General features: G+C 48.6%; 1 protein-coding gene across 1 annotated transcript in view; it reads left to right on the forward strand.

The window, feature by feature from the left end:
* The window catches only part of RASA1 (RAS p21 protein activator 1), a 123,398-nt gene that overhangs the window by 30,403 nt on the left and 69,810 nt on the right, over positions 1-23,185 (forward strand). The window contains exons 4-8 of the mRNA XM_040421520.1: positions 580-650; positions 14,783-14,900; positions 15,079-15,110; positions 19,175-19,227; positions 20,991-21,141. Of these exons, the coding sequence (XP_040277454.1) occupies positions 580-650; positions 14,783-14,900; positions 15,079-15,110; positions 19,175-19,227; positions 20,991-21,141 (425 nt within the window). The remainder of the gene's footprint in view (positions 1-579; positions 651-14,782; positions 14,901-15,078; positions 15,111-19,174; positions 19,228-20,990; positions 21,142-23,185) is intronic.

Below are 23,185 nucleotides of genomic sequence, written 5' to 3' on the forward strand. Positions count from 1 at the left end.
ATACCTCCAACTTTTTGGACGGTTGAAGAGGGATACTTATGGTTCATGTGTGAAAGATCCATTTTTCCTGAATATCTATACATATAGTTTTCTCTTGCGAAATAGTTAAAAAATAATCTGATCTAAAATCCCAACTGCATTAAATAAGGAAATATAAACGACAGGCTCTAATACACAGAGGAACCAGAGCAATACTTTCTGACTCTATTGTGGATGTAATAATGCAAATCTACACCTCAGATCAAAAAGAGGGACATTTTAAGGAGCAAAGAGGGACAGAGGGGTTTGGGTCAAAAAGATGTACTGTCCCTCCAAAAGAGGGACACTTGGGAGGTCTGGATTATTTACATGAAAAATTAACAACTGGGTGTTACCATTCCCATTGTCAAAGGGGGTGTGTCCCGCTCCAGTTTGACACTGTCACTGTCCAATCAGTGCTGTCATTCTGGGAGCTGTCGGGAATGGTGACGGGTCCTCTTAATAAGGCCTCATGCACAAGACCAAGCCATGTTTTGCGGGCCCATGTATGAATATGGATGGTATAAACAATAATCAATAATTTTTTTCCCTTTTGATTAGCCAGTGGAAGACAGGAGAAGAGTACGTGCCATTCTTCCCTACACGAAGGTCCCAGAGACTGATGAAATCAGGTACATACACGAAGTAATTAATGGCTCATTTTCCCAGTATTATTTAAAGGGATTGTTCAGTTGAATAATTTTTTTTTTTTTTAATGGGCAGAATTGTGTCCAAACACAAAAGAAGCATTACTCCCTGATCGATCCTGCCAATAGCTTCCTGGTCAAGGCTCGGCACACGGGAAATGGCATCAAATACCTGCGCCGTCAGTCTCTGGCCGTAAAGGTAACCCACCTCAGCCAGTGACAGGCAGAGTGGGCATCGCCTGCCATTTTCTGTGTGTCGCCCAGAACATCTGGTGGTGGGGGATCAGTTAGGTGAGTATTGGTGCTATTATGTGTTTTATACCCTTCTGCCATTCAAAAAAAATCTCCTGCCGGACAACCTCTTTAATCCATTGGTATCAAGGTCTTCATTTTCAATGTGTAGTATATTTATAGTTATGCTATATCTGTCGGGCTACAAAAAGCATACATTGATGGATCCTTATTCATGAAGTGGCAGAAATCCTTGCTGGACTTGTCAGAGACTTTTTCTACACAGATCTTCTCAGAGCAAGGAGGACACCTTCAATAGCCATCACCGTGGCTGGCTGACTGCTGGCTTTCTCAGCTCCCCTGAACATGTATGTGTATGCATTCGGTAGAGAGGAGAAAACTACTACCAGACACCACTGGAGGTGATACAGGGAGAACAAAAGGATCAGTGCTGCAATTTAGCATGGCCATTTCTTCTCAGGGGAGAATTGGGAGCTCTACGTACACATTAGATTGTCAGATGAGCCTGTCTTTATCGGTGGGTTTGACTGACAATAGTTTAATCTGTATAGGGGCCTAAATGTTTGAAAGCATGATCATGCAGCAGCATATCTCAGAGCACTCTGCGCTATTGTTTTTTTTTTTTTTTTTGGGTTATCTTTTCGACGTTTCCAGCATCTGGCGTGTACAGATCCATAGAAATGATTGTGAAGCTGAGCAAAGCAGATAACACCACACAGTGCAGAGTGCTCTGAGAAGATCCTGCTTTCACCAAAGATTTAGGTCCCCTTCAACTTAAGCTCTGGTTCCTAATGATGACAGCACAATATAGCAAGGTGCAATGGTAAAGATACTTTCTTCCATACTGTTGTATCCAGGCAGAATCCATAGAGCGGTGGCTCCCAGGGCTCGAACAGCTCCCCTGTGCCAAGATTGGGAGAGCCATTCAGCTGCTGTGACAGCCTTGGACCCTCTAAAGCAGGGGTGTGCAGCCTTTTTTGGTGTGAGGGCCGCATTGTCACATCGGCCTATTTCAAGGGGCTGCAATTTAAAAAAAATAAATTAAGTGTCGATCGGCGCTCATTTGCATTAGCCTATTACACAAGCCAAAGCAAAGTGACTGGGGAGGAATGATCACTATCAAAACCATTCCTCCTTCATTTAGTTATATTGATTATTGGTAGCCCATCCCTGATTACACAGGGAGATGTGCTGCTGATAATTGTAAACCTTTCATCCTGATCAAATATGCAAAACAGACGACAAATGAGCGATTCCTTGTTTATCGACTGATCAGCGGCACGATTATACCTCCAGATATAAGATATGAGCGCTCCTATGAACACTTTTTTCCCAGTAATTGTCCCGAATATCATCCTGCAGCATGGCCCCTGAAACCGAAGAGTTATACTTACCTGCTCCCTGCTGCTCTCGTCCTCTGCACTGCCCCATCTTCCGGTCCCCAAGTCAGTGCATGGCCTGGCCACATGTACCTCACCAGCCAATGACTGGCTTCAGCGGTGATGTGGCCACAAGCAGCGTTTCACTGCTGAAGCCAGTCATTGGCTGGAGAGGTGCATGTGACCATGGCCATGCACTGACAGGTGTAAACAGTGTGGGGATCGGAAGATGGGGGGCAGCACAAGTATAAACCTTTTATTTCAGGGGCCATGCTGCAGGAACTGGTTAAAAATCATTTTTACCGGAAAAATGGCGACCTTTCCTTCCATCCTGCCTCCTATTTAGTGTTGAGAGAACTTGTGTTTCTCGCCCATTTTCCTTGGGGGACACAGGAAACCATGGGTATAGCTCTGCTCCCTAGGAGGCGTGACACTAAGTGAAAGCTGTAAGCCCCTCCTCCATCAGCTATACCCTCAGCCTGGAGAGAGAGACTGCCAGTTTTTTGCTTAGTGTCCAAGGAGGCAAGACACTCCCTGCTTAGGCAGGGTCGCTTTCCTATAATTTTTTATTTTTTGCGTTATTTGTTGTTTTTAATTCGGTTTTTTTCTACTTGCAGGGACAACAGAGGCGCACTAGACCCCTCTGTTTCTCCCGGGGTTGAGTTGCACCAGTGCCGGTAATTCCGCACTGCCGCCTCCCCCACAGAAGACAAGGTGGACCAAGGCAGCCTCGCTCCCCTGCGTCCCGCCAGCTCAAGGGTCGCCCGCACGCCAAGTCCCTCCCCCGGCTTCCTGCCACTGCGGTGCCAGTAGCTGAAGGGGCGACCCTGCTGGATGGATTGAGGGTGAAGACAGCGGATGGTGAGAGTGGCTGCTCCAGCCTCCCCCTTTCCCTCCCTCCCACCGCTGCTACGACTACGCTTGAAGGCTCACGAGCGTTTTCCATCCATCACCCTCCCCCCCCAGGGAGGTTTTTTGGTGCCCCTTTCAGGGGCACATTTTCATTGGGGGCACCTTAATGGTGAGGGGGAACTTCAGTTAGACCGCCTCCCCGCATTCCCTACCATCCCAGCTGGGAGGTTCGGTGCCCCTTTTCAGGGACACATTTTCTCTTGGGGGCTCTTATGGGCATAACAGGGCCGGCAACTTACCGGGCATCCTTGGGGGGACTTCGGTCTTCTCAAGCGGCAGGGCATCAGGGGGACGGCTGTGGGCAGGAGGCCGTCTGCCTCATCCAGGCGTGGCGGGGGCCGCATACTTGGCGCGAACGGCGCCATTTTAGCTTGGCCGGCACTTCATCTTTTTTGGGGGTTAAATCATTTTGCCGCGCGCGCGCGGCTCTGCCTTCTCCTTCAGCGCGGCGGGGGGCGGAGCTTCCCCACATGCGCTCCGCTGCTTCCTTCTTCGTCGGGCAGCACATCTCTAGTGCTGCGTGGAATCCTCTGCTGCCGTCCGATCCTGAAGCTCTTCATCCTTCCTCAGGAGTCACCCTCCGTGCCTGCTGCCACTCCTCCACAGCCTCCTTCAGTCTGCTGCCCTTACTACTGCCGCTTGCGCTGTCCGCGGGTCTGGTAGGACTGTTAACCCCCTCCGTGCCACCAGTGCTGCTGCCTGGGTGTAATCCCTGTTCCGTTTTTTCTCTGGGGTCTCCCCCTTTAAGTGCAACATTTTTTTCACCATGTCAGACCCTTCTGCAGCCGCCAAGCCTTGGTACCATGCCTGTACCGCTTGTAGGGAACCCTTTCCCCGGGGGCAGTCTGATCCGCACTGTCCTGCATGCCGGGCTCCACCGCAGCCTCAGTCGCCTGCTGTGTCGCTCCCTGCTTCCTCTGACCCGCCTGACTGGGCTAGATCCCTGTCCCAGGCCGTGGAAAGCCTCACCCATGTCGTGGGCCGCCTAATAGACAGGCCGCCTACCCCGCAGGATGCCACTCTTACTGTCGCACCCTCCGGGTCCCCCGCTTCTGCCGCTGCGGCGGGTTCACCCTCTCTTAGTGACCCTTCCCGAGCTAGGCACTCTCAGAAGCGTATTAGAGTAGAGCGCGCCTCCTCCTCGGATGCCTCTCTCTCTCCGCCACGCGTGCGCACTCAGACGGGCCTCTCCTCTCCAAAGGATTCGCCCTCTGAAGGTGAATTGGCGGCTTCGGATTTGGAAATGGACTCGGCCCTGCCGTCCAAGCTAGCCTCAGCGATGGGTCAACTCATCTCTGATATTCGTGACACCTTTTAAAGAGCAAGATGACCCCCCTAGCTCTGACGCAGCTAGCGTCTCCTTTATCAGACCCAAGCAGGCCTCCAAAGTCTTTCCAATCCACTCTGATTTCTCTTCCGTGGTGTCTAAGGCTTGGGCTCGCCCGGACGCCCGTTTTGTCAATCCCAAGAAGCTGGATATTTGCTATCCTTTTCCAGCCGATGTCGTGGCCACCTGGTCGTTCCCACCCAAGGTGGACCCCCCTGTGGCCCGTCTGTCAAAGACCGCGGCCATTCCTGTTCCCGACGGGTCCTCTCTTCAGTCAGCGGAGGACCGTCGTATGGAGACCCTTTCCAAGGGCATTTTTGCTGCCTCCGGTTCTGCCCTCAGACTGGTTTTTGCCTCTGCCTGGGCGGGTAAAGCAATCTCTGCTTGGAGTATGCAGCTGGAGCAGGAGTTGGACTCGGACGTCCCCATCCAGGACCTACGTTCCTTGGCCCAGCTTATTGTTCGGGCTGGGAATTTTGTTTGTGAGGCCTCCCTTGATGCGGGAGCCCTTATAGCACGCTCCTCCGCCCTGGCCGTTTCCGTCAGGAGGGAACTCTGGCTGAAGGTTTGGAAAGCGGACGCTGCCTCCAAACGTTCCTTGGCCGGGCTACCTTTTGCGGGTTCCCGCCTTTTCGGGGCCCGCCTAGACGAGCTTATTTCGGAAGCCACGGGTGGTAAAAGCACCCATCTTCCTCAACCCCAAGCCAGGGGCGCCCCCCGCGGACGCCCTGGTGCGTCTCGTTTTCGGTCCTCCCGCAGGACCTCTAGGGCTCGCCCCGCAGCTGCCGCTTCGGCCCCTCCCCAGGATAAGCGTAGGAAGCCGTTTTTTCGGGCGCAGCCCTCCTGGCGCAGGCCGCAGGCTGCCCGCACACCCGCAGCAAAGCAGTCCTCTGCCTGAAGGTGCGCCCCCACCCACCCGGGTGGGGGGCCGGCTCCTCCTTTTCAGGGACGTCTGGATGGCTCACGTCTCCGACGCCTGGGCTCTCGAAATTGTGTCTTCCGGATACAAAATCGAATTCGCGTCCTTCCCTCCAGATCGGTTCTTTCGCTCCCGCCCTCCGCGGGACCCGAAAAGCGCGGCTGCGTTCTCCGCGGCTGTTCAAGCCTTACTGGACAGGGGGGTGATTACCCCCGTTCCTCTAGAGGAAAGGTTCCAAGGGTTCTATTCGAACCTCTTTGTAGTTCCCAAGAAGGGAGGTTCGGTGCGGCCCATTTTGGACCTCCAAAAGGCTCAACCGTTTTCTCCTCCTTCGACGGTTTCGGATGGAGTCCCTCCGTTCCGCGGTGGCTTCCCTGGAGCGGGGAGATTTCATGTCTTCCATCGATATACAGGATGCCTACCTCCATGTTCCGGTAGCCCGGTGTCACCATCGCTTCCTCCGATTCGCCGTGGGGGACCTTCACTTCCAATTTGTCGCCCTTCCCTTTGGGCTGGCGACAGCCCCCCGGGTGTTCACCAAGGTCCTGGCCCCGGTTTTGGCCTTACTCCGCTCCAGGGGTGTTTTTCTGCTGCCGTGCTTGGACGATATCCTCATCAAGGCTCCGTCCCTTTCTCAAGCGGCTGCCAGCGTGGATCTCACTCTAGAGACCCTGGCGAGGTTCGGTTGGGTCATCAACCTCCCAAGTCCTCCCTTCCCCCCTCCAGCAATCTGGTCTTCCTGGGAATGCTTTTAGACACGGGAGCGGCGGAGGTACGTCTTCCCTCGGAAAAACGTCTGACCCTCCGTCGGGCGATTCGGGGTCTCCTTCTCCACCGTCGACCATCCTTCCGCTTCTGCATGCGGGTCTTGGGGCAGATGGTTGCCTGCTTTGAGGCGATCCCATTTGCGCAGTTTCACTCCCGCCCTCTCCAACGGGCGATCCTCTCCTCCTGGGACAAATCGCCGGAGTCTCTGGACCATCCCTTCCGTCTATCGCCTCTGGTGAGGTCATCTCTCCGCTGGTGGTTACAGGCCCCTCTTCTGGGCAAGTCCTTTCTGCCGCTCAACTGGCTGGTGGTTACAACCGATGCCAGTCTCTTAGGCTGGGGAGGCGTGTTTCCTCCCCGATCCGTCCAGGGCATTTGGTCTCCATCGGAGTCCAAACTCTCGATCAATGTCCTGGAGCTGAGAGCGGCCCTTCTGTCTCTGCGACACTGGACTCATCTGCTGCGGGGTCATCCAGTTCGTGTGCAATCGGACAACGCCACGGCCGTGGCGTACATAAACCACCAGGGGGGCACTCGCAGCGCAGCAGCGATGCGGGAGGTCACCAGCATTCTCCTTTGGGCGGAAGCCCACGTCCCGGCTCTATCTGCAATTTTTATTCCAGGGGTGGACAATTGGGCGGCGGACTTCCTCAGTCGCACCACCGTCGACCCCGGCGAGTGGTCTCTTCACCCGGAGGTGTTCGAGGCCATTTGCCTTCGTTGGGGCATGCCGGACGTGGACCTCATGGCCTCCAAGTTCAATCACAAGGTCCCCGCCTATCTGTCCAGGGCCAGGGATCCGGGAGCTTGCGGAGCCGACGCCCTCGTTCTTCCTTGGCGAGGCTTCGCGCGTCCATACATATTCCCCCCCATCCCACTCCTGCCCAAGGTCCTTCGGAAGATCGCGGCGGAAGGCGTCTCGGTGATTCTGGTCGCTCCGGACTGGCCCCGCCGGTCTTGGTACGCCGACCTAATGCTGCTCCTGGCGGACGCGCCCTGGCCGCTGCCCGCCAGGGAAGATCTTCTCTCTCAGGGACCGATCTTCCACCCGCGTTTAAGGTCCCTACGTTTGACGGCGTGGCTGTTGAGACCACCGTCCTGACGCGTAGGGGTTTTTCTGCGGACGTCGTCCGCACCATGATCCGCGCTCGTAAGCCGTCCTCTTCTAGGATCTATTATAGGACCTGGAGGACCTATTTGGGGTTCTGTGCCGATCTGGGGACTCCTCCGCTCCGCTTTTCTCTCCCCACCGTTTTGTCTTTCCTTCAGAGTGGCCTTGCCCAAGGTCTGGGTCTTAGTTCTGTGAAGGGTCAGGTGTCTGCGCTGTCCATTTTGTTTCAGCGCCCACTGGCCCCCCTTGGTCCTGTCAAGACTTTCCTTCAGGGCGTGGCTCACGCGGTTCCTCCGTACCGCCCTCCGGTACCGCCCTGGGACCTGAACCTGGTTCTCTCAGCGCTCCAGGCTTCTCCTTTCGAGCCTCTGCGGACTGTTTCCTTGCGGCTTCTGTCCTGCAAGGTTATTTTCCTTGTAGCCGTCACCTCTCTTCGGAGGGTGTCCGAATTGGCTGCACTCTCCTGTCTGGAACCTTTCCTAGTGTTCCACCAGGACAAGGTGGTTCTTCGTCCGGTCCCTTCCTTCCTTCCTAAGGTGGTCTCCACCTTTCATCTGAACGAGGACATCGTTCTCCCCTCCTTGTGTCCTTCCCCTTCCCACCCCTGGGAGAGGAAGCTTCATCGCCTGGACGTTGTCAGGGCGCTGAAGGTTTATCTGGAGGTAACCAGCTCTTTCAGGCGTACTGTCTCGCTCTTTGTGGTTCCGGAGGGGTCGCGCAGAGGGATGGCGGCGTCCAAAGTTGCTATCGCCCGTTTTGTCAAGATGGCTGTTACTGAGGCTTATCTCGCCAAGGGCAAGGTTCCGCCCCTTGGTGTTACCGCTCACTCCACTAGAGCGGTTGGGGCTTCCTGGGCTCAGAGGAATCGGGCTTCTACGGAGCAGATTTGCAAGGCGGCCACTTGGTCCTCCTTGCACACCTTCACCAAATTCTACAGGGTGCATACTCATGCGTCGGCTGACGCTGCTTTAGGCCGTCTGGTGTTGCAGGCGACAGTTGATTGATGCCTCTGGGTGTTGGTCTGGTTGTTCTGGTCCCTCCCTTCTGGGACTGCTCTGGAACGTCCCATGGTTTCCTGTGTCCCCCAAGGAAAATGGGCGAGAAAAGGAGACTTTTGAATAACTTACCAGTAAAGTCTCTTTCTCGCTCTTCCTTGGGGGACACAGCACCCGCCCTTCATTTGGGTTTACAGTTGTGGTTCCGGCTTGGTTGCCCCCGTTGGGGCTCGACAGTTCTTTTTTCCGGTTGGTGGTTATCTTTCACTACTTGGACACGCAACTGGCAGTCTCTCTCTCCAGGCTGAGGGTATAGCTGATGGAGGAGGGGCTTACAGCTTTCACTTAGTGTCACGCCTCCTAGGAAGCAGAGCTATACCCATGGTTTCCTGTGTCCCCCAAGGAAGAGCGAGAAAGAGACTTTACTGGTAAGTTATACAAAAGTCTCCTTTTTAAGTTCGGGTTATCGAAGAATCGCGTTATGGATTCCGCTACCACGGACCATAACTTATGGTCAGTGGTAGCGGAATCCATAACGCGATTCTTCGATAACCCGAACTTTAGACGCCGAATTTAAAACACAAGTTCGCTCAACACTACTCCTATTCATAAATCGGGTTTTTCCTTCACTGCAGAGGCCGGCACTCACCGGTGGTTACCCCCTCCTGCCATTATAGGGGCCCTGCAATAACCAGTAAGCGTTTTAACTTACTAGTGGAGAAGGAGATCATTGATTTTTTTTTTTTTACATGACACATAGGGCTTTATCATTTATTTTTTTGTAGTTTTATTTGGGGGAAACTGTACAAAACATTTTTAAAGTGTTTTTTTCAAACTATAGATCTTTATTCTTTAAATATGCAAACTAACACCAAAATAAATGATTATAATTAGTTCCCTATTTTGTGTAGGCTATTTTGTTATATAACATGTATAGTTTCACGTGAATGGAGCGGTAATGACAGTTTTTTACTTTTATTTGTATTTTATTGTATTTTTTTTTTTATAATTGGTTTACTACTTATTTTATAATTTTGCCACATATGCCCCCCAAGAGGTCATATAAAGTCTGTTGGGGGACAATGAACACTCTATTATTCTGCACTTTTTCCTTTTTATTTTTTTATTTGTATTTTAATTTCTTTTTTTTTTTTTTATTCCTTTTCATTAGTATTTTTTAACTTTTTTTTTGTTTAGAATTTTCTATTTTTATATATTTTTGCCACATATGTTCCCCAAATGGTCAAAAAAAATGTTGGGGGACAGTGAACACTTATTTTGCACTGTTCTCCTTCTTTTTTTTTTTTTTTTTTTTTTCTATTTGTTTTGCCACATCTTTTATTTCTTTTCTGTAACTTATTATATATATATATATATATATATATATATATATATATATATATATATATATATATATTTATTTTAGAATTTTTGTAACTTATTTTTTTTTTTATATATTTTCTCCACATAGTTTGTCCCCGGAGGTCACTGAAAGACCTTTGGGAGACAATGAGAGACTTTTTTTTTTTTAATTTTATTTTTGTACTATTTACACTGTAACTGGGGCATCCAAAGGAGCCCCAGTTACAGGGGAAACCAGCCTGCTGTGGGAGTTTGTAGAAGGCAGAGCTGATCAGGGTCTCCTGACCCTGCAGCTCTGCGCTCCTCTGCCCCAAGCCGCTCATCTTGCCGCTCATCTATCTTGAGGAGAAGGCAGAAGCGCTGATCAAGCGTTTCTGCCCTCTCCTCGGCTCTCTGCTGTCACTTACAGCCGGGAGCCCGACCTGCTCCTGCTATAGTGCAGGAGCTGTCATCCATCGTCTGGTTACTCTTTAGGCCGAAACACAGCTGATCGCACGATCTGCTGTGTTTCTGCCCAGCAAGACGGGGGCCGCGGATTGTGCACCCCTGCTCTAAAGTATCCAAGGCCTGCCACGGCAATGTTCCTATATCTGTTTGTGCCAGGGCTCCATAAGAAATATAACAAATCTACCATAGACTGCAATGGTAATTCATTGCAGTCTGTGGGAGAAACAATGAGATGATCACATGTTCAAGTACTTCAGGGGTACTTAGGAAAAAAAAAAAATTATATAAATTTTATATTCAAATCTCCCCATATTAAAAATAAAAAAACATTACCATTGCCACGTTTCAAAATGCCTATACTGTTAAAATATAAATGTATTTATCTGGTACGGTGAATGCAGTAACAGTAAAAAAAAATCAAAATGGCAGATTTACCGTTTTTCATCCCTCCCAGAAAATAGTCGTACACATTCCAAATTATCAATAAAAACTACAGATTGCCCCACAAAAAATGCGCACCCACACAGCTCTGTAGCTCAAAAAAAAAAAAAAAAAAAAAAGAAACCTTATTAAGGGTCAGAATATGGCGATGCAAAAAAAACTACCAGGTCAGTCAAAACTCTGTAAAAAGATTAACATCATATAAATTATTTAATGGTGCCATTAAAGTGCAACTTGTCTGCCAAAAAAACAAGCCCTCAAAATAAAATAAAGTTATGGCTCTGGGAAGGCAGGGAGTTGAAAATGAAAATGCAGAAATGGAAAATTGCTTGGTCCTTAATGAGCTTAAAGAGGACCTTTCACCTGGAAAAACATTGTGAACGAAGTATGCTGACATAGAGAGCTGCGCCCGGGGATCTCACTGCACTTACTATTATCCCTGGGCGCCGCTCCGTTCTCCCGTTATGCCCTCCGGTATCTTCTCTCACTAAGTTATAGTAGGTGGTGTCTGCCCTTGTCCTGTGGGCGTCTCCTTCTCCTAGGCTGCAGCGCTGGCCAAACGCAGCTCACAGCCTGGGAGTTTTTTTTTTCTCCCAGGCTGTGAGCTGTGCGCTGCGATTGGCTAGCGCTGCAGCCTAGGAGAAGGAGATGCCCACAGGACAAGGGCAGACACCGCCTACTATAACTTAGTGAGAGAAGATACCGGAGGGGAGAACGGAGCGGCGCCCAGGGATAATAGTAAGTGCAGTGAGATCCCCGGGCGCCGCTCTCAATGTCAGCATACTTCGTTCACAATGTTTTTCCAGGTGAAAGGTCCTCTTTAAATCAGTGATGGGCATTAGGGATGAGCAAATCGACTTTGGATGAAACATCTGAAGTCGAGTCGTATAAAACTTTTAGAATACTGTACGGATTGAGCGCTCTATACAGTATTAGAATATATTTGCTCAGATTAGCTGAAGTTATTACTTCGCGAAGTCTTACGAGACTTCGGGTAATAACTTCAGAAGTTAATTTCTACTGTTAAAAACCTTTTACCGAACTCTGTTTCAATTCCAAGGTACCATTAGGAACCGAAACTGAGTTCAGTAAAAGGTTTTTAACAGTAGAAATTAATTTCTAAAGTTATTACCCGAAGTCTCATAAGACTTTGAAGTAATAACTTTGGCTCATCTGAGCAAATACATTCTAATATCGTACGGAGCGCTCGCTCAGAGTACAGTATTCTAATGAAGTTTTATTCGAATGGACTTCGGATGTTTCATCTGTATTTTTCCCCTACGCCCATGACGACACCCTTGAGACCGCCTCAATCCAGGACAGGAAACAGGAACTTTCGTGGAGAGCTCTTAAGGAGGGACTCTGCCCCTGTAGCACCAGTTCCTGTTTCCTGTCCTATGGATAGGACCTATAGTGGAGAGCTAAAGATTAGGCTGCAGGAACCCTGCATGTGTTTTAGGTTAAGGGGTTACTTGGTGCGGCGTAAGACTCCACTAGGAGCCGCCTGCTAAATCTGGGGCCATCCTTCGGGGTCTCGGACTGTTCCATGTGGGGCCGGTTTTACTGAGAGGTAATGCCAGCATGCAGGACCCTCCTGGCGGTGTTTTGGGAGGTCCGGGGCCTAGTCTTTCTTCCTCCTGGCCTCTAGTAGCTTACAGAGGCGGGGGGAGGGCTGAGCTTTTCTGAGCGCGGTCCTTGCGCGAACTGGAAGTTTAGTTTTTTTTTCGCTGAAACTTGAGGGTCTTCAACAAAACAGAAAGCCAAATAATTGGAGAGAAAACAGAGGTAGAAGGGATAAAGACAAAATATGGTGATTTGTGATGGCTCACCTGACTATTGCATATGGAGTGGGTGCCCCAACCAATATAGAAACACCCAGTCTATAGAATAAAAGATCAATATAAAATAGTGGTTGTGCACACCTCATTTGGAGGGGTTCATCTAACGTTTTTGTATAAAACAGATTCCTAGTGTAGAATAATAACAGTTTTATTTTGAATATGCTAAAAAACGGGAGTGTAACAATATCCAATGTGTAGGGAATTTCAGAGATATTCAACGGCGGGGACCAAGGTCAGAAGGACCACAAAGTATTAGGGTCTCCGTAATGAATACCTTGGATAGTCCTCAAGTGGCTATATAGCTCTCTGACAGTTCAGGAAAAATAAAACCATGTGTCAATGCTCATCAGATACAGACATTAGCCAGAATTCATCAATGTGGTAATGATACAGATGTCTATCTAAATCAGATGGGGATCAATAATTCATCCACAATGGGACCAAAAAAAAGAACAATAATGAAAAATCAGTAATGCATCCACAATGAAACCACAAAAATAAAAACAAATATAGATATAAAATACAAAAAAATATGTCCACCTGAAATCAGTTTTGGGTATGAAATAATTCCACCTATATGGAGAATAATTCCACCTGCAAAAAGGAAACAGGTGGAACTCTTTCCTTTTTTGTAGGTGGAATTATGCCCAAATTACAGGAAATCGGATTAGGGCTCTTTCACACTTGCGTTCTTTTCTTCCGGCATAGAGTTCCGTCGTCGGGGCTCTATGCCGGAAGAATCCTGATCAGTTTTATCCTAATGCATTCTGAATGGAGAGAAATCCGTTCAGGATGCATCAGGATGTCTTCAGTTCCGGACCGGAACGTTTTATGGCCGGAGAAAATGCTGCGCTTTTTGTTCCGGCCAAAAATCCTGAACACTTGCCGCAAGGCCGGATCCGGAATTAATGCCCATTGAAAGGCATTAATCCTGATCCGGTCCTAAGCTAAACGTCGTTTCGGTGCATTACCGGATCCGACGTTTAGCTTTTTCTGAATAGCGTCCCGGCAGCCATGGTAACCAAAGTCCTGTTTGCCATGGTAAAGTGTAGTGAGGAGCGGGGGAGCAGCATACTTACCGTCCGTGCGGCTCCCGGGGCGCTCCAGAGTGACGTCAGGGCGCCCCAAGCGCATGGATCACGTGATCGCATGGACACGTCATCCATGCGCATGGGGCGCTCTGACGTCACTCTGGAGCGACCCGGGAGCCGCACGGACTGTAAGTATACTGCTCCCCCGCTCCCCGCTCCTACTATGGCAGCCAGGACTTTATTAGCGTCCTGGGTGCCATAGTAACACTGAACGCATTTTGAAGATGGATCCGTCTTCAAATGCTTTCAGTTCACTTGCGTTTTTCCGGATCCGGCGTGTAATTCCGGCAAATAAAGTACACGCCGGATCCGGAGAACGCAAGTGTGAAAGGGCCCTTAAAATATTCTCAGCCAACACTACAGAGGTATCCTACCTAAACGGACAAGGAGGGACAAGATCAGAACGTCTTATGTCCTTAACCACAGAAATTTAGAATTTTTCTCACTAATCATTCCTTATATTCCTTTTATCAAGGCAGTGCATTTAAAAGGAACAGAAAACAAGGTGGCAGATTACCTAAACAGAAACCATTTGTATCAGGGAGAATAGTGCTTGAATCAGGAGGTCTTCAATCAGATAGTTCAGCTTTGGGGTCATCACCTTTTCGCAACCAAGCAAAACAAAAAATGCAGTCTCCTTTTCCCTAAATCCAAGAGACTTTCCGTTAGGGATAGACGGTTAACTTATGTAAATAAATATAAAAAATAAAATAAATAAAAGGGATGCAAAGTCCAAAAAAAGTGTGTTTAGGACAAGTTCTCGCAATTAACTGGTGCTACAGGGGCAGAGCCCCTCCTTAAGAGCTCTCCACGAAAGTTCCTGTGCACATGGTTGTCTCTCAAGGGTGCTGGCATGGGCTCATGGAAAAACGATTACCGGTAAGTAATCTTGAATTTCATCCATGTGCTATCCTCATTTTTTGCTGTTAGCCCACTGATCCATTAATTGGGGACCCTCTGTACTATTAATGGATCTGTGTGGCCGTAACACAAATGATAGCACACGTCCTGTTCTAGTCCGTATTGCGGATGAGAATAGTATTGATGGGAGTGAGAAAAATGTGGAATGCACCCAGAATGTGTCTGTATTTTGCTGATCCGTGGTCTACAGAATGAAATGTGCATATGGTCATGGGCACTAAACCTAGTCGTAAGAATATTTATGCAGATTCAAATTAGGGTATAAGTAGACATGTTTTCTTGGTAAATACATGACTTCACTGCATATTTCACCTTGTAAATTATCTAAATTCTATACATTGTCTTTTGCAGTTTCTTGAAAGGAGATATGTTTATTGTTCATAATGAATTAGAAGACGGATGGATGTGGGTTACCAATCTTCGCACTAACGAACAAGGCCTTATAGTTGAAGATTTGGTGAATGAAGTGGTTAGTAAATTTGGTTTATTTCCTTTATACTGGTTGTCGATGAGAAGTCATTACTGATATCACTGTGAAGTGTGGAGGCTGCTGTACCTTAGTTTTTATACTGACCTGTTCAGTAACATGATATGAGGTTCATGGTGTTCACTGTAATTTTTGGTTTTAAATTATTTTTTCTTGTTAGGGCAGAGAAGAGGATCCCCATGAAGGCAAGATGTAAGTAGGTTTCTTCTGTTGGTTGAATACCATCCCTTAAAGGCTATGGACACCTTTGTGCACTAAAAGTCAATAACCCCATATCTTACCGTAATGCAGCACATAATACAATTGCACTTGTTTGTTTCCTGGTATCAGCTTTGCTTCACACGCTGTCAGAAATGCTCTTCTATGGCTTTCACTCGCTCTTCTCATGTGCTCTGAGACTCTGTGGGTGTTCCTGTCGATGTCACATGCACGAGCTCTGCTCCACCGCCCCGCTGCCGTATCCTGTTACATAGCACAGCTATCAGACCGTTTGTAATCAGCAGATCTATTGATCTGTAGAAAGTCCATTATTTGTGGACAGCAACAGATATTTCTGCTGATAACGTTAGTCATACCTCACTACTTTCTAAATGGACAAAGGGGGGGACATCGTGCGGCGCTGCAAATGTTTTCCACACTAGGCCATGCCTCTAACTCTGCCCAAAGCTTAACTATGCACCTAATCCTAACCAGTGCTCTTAATGCCCCCACATAGTAATTATTAATTATTCCCCCTTCATGCCACTGAACAGTATTTATGCCCACATTGTGCCCACTCACAAAATTATGCCCTGCTGTGCCCCTAGCAATGTGCCCCTAGCAATGTGCCCAGCAGTGTGCCCCTCACAAAAAGTAGAAAAATAAAAATAAACCTCACATACTTACCTTGTTCCTACTAGCAGCAGCAGGACATCGGGTGCTCTGGTCTGTGGAGGAGGCGGAGCTGAGGCTCACGGCCGGCCGGCCCTGCCCCCCGCACAGACAAGAGGTGTGGAGAGCCGGCAGGGGGGACAGCCACTAAAATCCGGGACTGTTGGGAGGTATGACGTTAGTGCAGTGATCTACAGTCAGAACCATGGTGTTAGAACCAGGATATAGATCTCATTACCTGCACTGTGTGCAGTCCGCACAGCGAGCGGTCACTTTTCTCACACAGATTAGTACAGTGTAACGACACACAATGCTATGTACACATAAGTACAGGTGAAACTCAAAAAAAATTAGAATATCGTGCAAAAGCCCATTTATTTCAGTGATGCAAATTAAAAGGAATTGCATTAATGCAGCTTAAAATTAGAATTTTGTGAAAAGGTTCAATATTCTAGGTTTAAAGTGTCCCACTCTAGTCAGCTAATTAATCCATACCCCCTGAGCAAAGGGTACCTGCACTTGTGACTTTAAAGTTTCATAAGCTGTAAGCCATAATCATCCAAATTATAACAAATAAAGGCTTGAAATATCTCGCTTTGCATGTAATGAGTCTATCTCATATGTTAGTTTCACCTTTTAAGTTACATTACTGAAATAAATGAACTTTGCACGATATTCAAATTTTTCGAGTTTCAACTGTAAGTACACAGTGGTGGAGATTTATCAAAACTAGTGCAAAGGAAAACTGGCTTAGTCGCCCATAGCAACCAATCAGATTCCTCCTTTTATTTTCCAAAGAAGCTGTGAAAAATGAAAAGTGGCATCTGATTGGTTGCTGTGGGAAACTAAGCCAGTTCTACTTTACACCAGTTTGAAAAATAACTGTATATATTGTATATCATATGATTGAACCAATCTTCACCAAATTTGGCACACAGGTCCATCAGGTTTTAGACCGGTCTCGGCTCGCTAGGACGTACCGTTCCTGAGATATTCCCAAAAAATGACCTACATTAGCCAATAGAAGCCTGCAAGTCTTTCTCTTCATATCCAAACTGCCATACACACGGTCACATGTCCCTTATCGGCCAATAAACGCTCGCAGGCCCTTAGGGTACTTTCACACTAGCGTTTTTCATTTCCGTCATTGATTTACATCCTAGGGGCTCAATACCGTAAAATAACTGATCAGTTTTATTCTAATGCATTTCAGTTCAGTCTGAACACTTGCCTGAATGCCGGATCCGACATTTTTTTTCCCATAGGAATGTATTAGTGCCAGATACGGCATTCAAATTGCCGCGTTGATGGATCCGGTATTCCGGTCTACGCATACGCAGACCTTTTAAAAATAAAAAAAAAATTTAAATACCGGATCCGTTTTGCCTGATGACACCGGAAAAACGGATCCAGTATTGCAATGCATTTTTCTGACTGATCAGGCATTTTTCAGACTGATCAGGATCCTGATCAGTCTGAAAAATGCCTGATCAGTCAGAAAAAATGACATGCGTTTGCATACAGTTTGCCTGATCAGGATCCTGTCTCCAGTTCAGGCAACGGAACTGCCTGCCGGAATCAAACAACGCAAGTGTGAAAGTACACACGGTTTTACACTAGGTTTCCATAACAACCCAGCCTTTTTTCGCTGCTGTAGATCAGCTTTGGGGCATTATCATTGCTAACATTTATAATTGTCTGTTCTCCCCCTTTTTGTTAGGGTTATTTAGGGAAAGTAGGGGAGGTACGAGGACAGGGAAACCCTACCATCAGGAGTGGTCCCTGGGCTCAGGTTAGATTAGTTTCTTACTAGGGAAAGATTTCCTGCAGAGTGAGACACTAGCTTCTTCACATTAACACCTCTTCCCTATTCGTTGTTGTATTAGTCACAATTGTGGTGGATGCCATATGTGCAGTAATAGGTGGGCGGCTAATTGGTTTGCCCATGTTTTGTGTCATTATCAGCCACCGAGACTGGGGCATATATTTTAACTGAATAATAATAAAAGTTACGTTTTAAGGGTCCTATTCTCTTTAGGGTTATTGTATTTTGATTTAAAGGACTAACTTATTACCTCAAAACATTGTCAGAAAGGGTCAACAGCTTTAGGCTAGGGCTACACGACGACATGTGTCACGCGTCAATAAGTCTCATGACACATAAGGCACAGCTACAATGCGACATTAATGTCGCGCAACAATTTTTCTAATAGTCTATGGTGTCACACTGCTACATGCTGCGACGCGACAGTCACAGAAAAATCCATCTTGGATGGATTTTTTTGCAACTGTCGTGTAGCAGTGTGACACCATAGACTCCTAAAAATTGTTGCGCAACATTGTAAAAAATTGTTGAGCGACACATCATCTTGTAGCCCTAGCCTTAAAGGGGCAGGATGCTGTGGAGTTCACTGTTAAGGGGGCAGGGGCTACTATTTAAGGGGCAGCTGCTGTGGAGCTCACAGTTACAAGGCGGGCATTGTGGAGGTCACTGTTAAAGGGGCATTCACTGTGGATGTTACTGTTAAGGGGCAAGCCGCTATAGAGGTTACTGTTAAAGGGGAGGGCACTGTGGAGGTCTCTGTTAAGGGGCCAGGGAACAGTGGAGGTCACCGATAAGGGGACGGTCCTCTATGGAGGTCAGTGTTAAGGGGCAGAGTGCTGTTTAGCTCACTAAGGGGGTGGGCCCCTGAGGAGGTCACTGTCAAGGGAGTGGGGTGCTGTGAAGGTCAAAGTTAAGGGGATGGGCTGCTGTGGAGATCCCATTTTAAGGAGGTGGGGCACTGTGGGGGAAGTCAGTGTTAAGGGGTGGGGGGCTGTGGAGTTCACGGTTAGTTCACTGCTATTCACCCCTGTGGTCGCAATGTTTTCAGCTCATTCACAGAGCTTTTTTTCAACTTATGAGCTGAAACGTTGCGACTAGTGTTTCAAGTTCAGCATACAAGGTTCAGGATATCAAAGAATTCCGTTATGGATTCCGCCACCACGGACCATAACTTTATGGTTCATGGTAGCAGAATCCATAACTGAATTCTTAGATAACCTGAACCTTGTACACCGAACTTAAAACACAAGTTCGCTCATCCCTAGTTGCGACCACAGGGGTGAGTAAAGTGTTTTTCTTTTTACTCATTGTGAGTCCTGCCATTTTTATTATTTTTATTTTATTTTTAATTATCCTGGAGGGGTGGGCGTTCTGCTGATTCCACGACATGGCTGGAATAGTACGATCTGTTTCACTACTTTTTCTATTGAAAATAGTGAAACCCCTGTGAAAACCTGATAGGCCCAGTTATTAGTCAGTATTAATAACCCAACAGCTAATATTTTTACGAGATCGGATGATTTTAGATATATCTAATTACGCTGTAATGCTTTTTATTAAGATGGTTCCATGGGAAAATCAACAAGCAGGAAGCCTATAATCTGCTCATGACAGGTAAGTGCAGGTCCGACCTGTTGCCTCAACTATAAATGGTTTGTCCGGGGCGGTGATGTGATAGGGCGTGTGCTGATGCATTAATTTGATTTAAAATAAATGAAGTTTAAATCTTTTCCTATGCACAGGATAAATGTATGATGTTGCTGTGGGCCCCACGGATCAGTATAACAAGGGTCCCAATCACCCATTGCTCCCCACTTCATGACTGCTGTGCGGAGGAGATGAATGGAGCTGCGGTCAAGTATTCCTACAGTCCCATAGACTTTGGAATGTGCAGCACTGAGATTGTGACCGCAGCCCCATTCAAACTGATCCCCGCTGCAGTCGTACAGTGGGGAAGGAACAGGGCACTTGGGACCCTGGTTAGACTAATCATGGGGTCCTCAGATCAGACTTTTCACATTGTGGATTGGTCATGAATGCCCATTGTGGAACAAGTCCTTGAAATTTTGTCTGATGCTTATTTGAACATTTAAAGGGATTCTGTCACCTCTTTTTACCCTATAGAGATGGGGACATGCACGGCTAGATCGCCGCTAGCATGTCCGCAATATACCTGTCCCATAGCGCTGTCCCTTTATTGTGTATAAAAAATGATTTTATAGATATGTAAATGAGCCTGATGAGGAGCCCAAGGAGCTGCACTAACCGTTCAGGACCCCAGCCACACCCCCTGTGAAGGAGCCCAGCACCGCCTGCGTCCTCCCAATCTCCTCATTGCTCACAGATCGCTGTAATCTTGCGATGTGCGAGCTCGCGCATGCGCAGTTCCTTCCCTGAGGCTGAAGCCAGCACAGGGAAGGACCACTATGCCGGCACTGCGCATGCACGAGCTCGCGGCGATCTGACTTCGTGAGCAAGGAGGAGATTCTGAGGACGCAGGCGGTGCTGGGCTCCTTCACAGGGGGCGTGGCTGGGCTCCTGAACGGTTAGTGCAGCCCCTTGGGCTCCTTACCAGGCTCATTTACATATCTATAAAATCTTTTTTTACACTCAATAAAACCAGGTGTATTGCGGACATGCTAGCGGCAATCTAGCTGTGCATGTCCGCATCTCTGTAGGGTAAAAAGAGGTGACCGAATCCCTTTAACTTTGAGATTCAACTTATTTATTTAAAAAAAAAAAAAGAAAAAAAAAGGCCAACATGTGTTCAGTGGAAACATTAGCATTAGGCCTCATGCACAAGACCGTTGTTCTGGTCCGCATCCGAACCGCAGTTTTTGCGGCTCGGGTGCGGACCTATTCACTTCAATGGGGCCGCAAAAGATGCGGACAGCACTCCGTTCCGTGGCCCCGCCAAAAAAATATAACATAACATGTCCTATTCTTGTCCGTTTTGCGGACAAGAATAGGCATTTCTACAATGGGCCGCCTGTTCCGTTCCGCAAATTGCGGAAGGCACACGGGCGGCTTCCGTGTTTTGCGGATCCGCAATAAATGGAACGGTAGTGTGTATGAGGCCTTAGCTGTAACAGCATCTGGAGACTGGACAGTGCCTCGAAATACAAAATGTGGTCCCATCCTCTCAGCACCTCATGCTCTCAGAGTGGTGGACATCAGAATGTGGCAAATTTGTGAAAGAAGGGAGACGGGTGTATGTTGGAAATGTGTACGCTGCCATGTTGTATTCTGTTTTTTTTGCTTCTTAGTGATTATTTCCGTCGCTTGGCCAGCCTATTTGAACTTGTAGTCATTTTCTGGTGTATTTTCTTGTTCTTTATTTTAAATCTGAACTAATTCCACATTTTGAATATTCCTAGTTGGCCAAATCAGCAGCTTCTTGGTGAGGCCTTCGGACAATACTCCCGGAGATTACTCGTTATATTTCCGCACGAATGAGAACATTCAGCGATTTAAGATCTGTCCAACACCAAACAATCAATTTATGATGGGAGGTCGGTACTATAACAGGTAACAGATCAGTAAAATGTTTGACATTTTTGGTTTCTTGTTTAAATGATGAATATAATAGTGTAATAGAAACCTCGGAGAACTCAAATGTATATGGCCCTATTTATGAAAATCTTTCAGTGGGACCATTTTAAATTTTAAAAGCATTTTCTCGCCCAGTTTCCTTGGGGGACACAGAAGACCTTGGGTATAGCTCATCTCCATAGGAGGCGTGACACTAAGTGAAAGCTGTTAAGCCCCTCCTCCACAGCTATACCCTCAGCCTGGAGAGAAAGGCAGCCAGTTTTTTGCTTAGTGTCCAAGGAGGCAAGACACTCCCTGCTCTGCAGGGCTGGTTTCTCCTTGTTTCAATTTTAGATTTTTACTTTTTTCTTCTTTTTGTTCCAGATCATCAGGGATAACAGAGTCGCACTAGACCTCTCTGTTCTCCCGGGGTTGAGCTGCGCCAGTGCCGGTCACCCGCACTGCTGCCTCCCCCACAGAAGGCAAGGTGGATCAGGGCAGCCCAGCTCCCCTACATCCCGCCAGCGCAAGGGTCGCCCGCACGCCAAGTCCCTCTTCCAGCGTCCTGCCACTACGGTGCCAGTAGCTGAAGGGGCGACCCTGCTGGAATGGACCGAGGGTGAAGACGGCTGTGGTAAGAAAGAGGCTTCTCCAGCCCTACGTCCCCCACCCCCCCCACCCTGGTCTCCTGTGTGCCTAACCCCCATACTGGGCCTCTAGTCCCCTGCTGGATCTATGCTGGCCCCTGGGGTGCCGCAGAGCGGCAATTTCCTTCTGCCTCCCCCTGCCTGGCTCCCATAGACATGCAGCCAGTGGCTGTCTCCACAGCCAGCTACAGAAGCGGCAACTAACATGGGTGGAAATCAGCACAGGCATCTCCTACCGGAGTGTTGCTCAAGGCCTGAGGCTCCTGACGGCTGTGGAGTAAGGCCTCGCCTCCGGCCGACATTGGTAGTCCGGTGCGGCCGGGCGCCGCAAAATCTTAGCCCAGGCTCCGCGGCCTGCTAGGCCGCCATTCCGGGTCCCTGACTCTTCCGACCGGCGGGGTGGGCTCCCGCGGCCGGCAAGCCGCCATTCCGAGCCCCTGACACTCCGGTCGGCGGGGTGGGCTCCGGCGGCCGGCTTTGGGCTTGACGTCTATGCCCAGCAGGCCCTGGCTGACCGTTGGTGCCGGTCGGTGGGGCTCCGCTAATTTAGCCCAGGTTTCGCGGCCTGCTGGGCCGCAATTCCGACCGGCCCGCGGGGTGGGCACCCGCGGCCGGTTTGATGCGCCACTCCGCCTCAGGTCCCGGCGGTACATACCGGGCGCCGCAAATTTAGACCCCGGCTTCACGGCCTACTAGGCCGCAAAATTCCGGCCTCTGGTGGAGGGGGCGGGAACTTCTCCAGGCGCGAATTCTTCCCGCCGGGAGGTTCCTCCGCCCCCAGGGGATCGCAGCGCCGCCCTCCAGGCCGGATCCATGTTAACCCTTTGGGTACAGGCCGGCTCCCAATGGGCCTGTATGGCTGGCCCCCCTTTTCCTGACTATCTGTGCCCCTATAGGTGGCCCCCCTTTAGCCTCAGAGAAGCTGTGTTTTTAATTTAAAAAAAAAATAAAAAATAAAAAATAAAAAAATGAAAATAAAAAATAATAATAACAGATTTCTATTGGACTGCGCAGGACGCTGCAGCCTCATCAGTAGTGCTGCATGTCTGCATGCCCTCTTTCCACAGGTGGCATAGTGTTGCGCTCCCAACCTGCGTAGGTGCTAGGGCATTTCCCTTTTTAGGTGGTTTTTCTGCCCTCTTCCAGGATACGGCGCTGGCCAAGTGCATGCGGCCCTTCCGTAGGCAGCATTCATCATCTCTCCAGTTATGGTGCCTGCCATGTGCATCCCCCCCCTCCTAGGCGGGATACTGCACTCTCCCTGGCTGCCGGCTGGCCAGGTGCATGACCCCCTTTTAGGCGGAATACTGCACCTTCACCGGATACGGTGCTGGCCATGTGCATGACCCCCTTCCATAGGCGGAATGCTGCACTCTCTATGGATTTGCTGCCGG

Source organism: Bufo bufo, chromosome 2, assembly GCF_905171765.1.
Source record: "Bufo bufo chromosome 2, aBufBuf1.1, whole genome shotgun sequence".
Classification (NCBI taxonomy): Eukaryota; Metazoa; Chordata; class Amphibia; order Anura; family Bufonidae; genus Bufo; species Bufo bufo.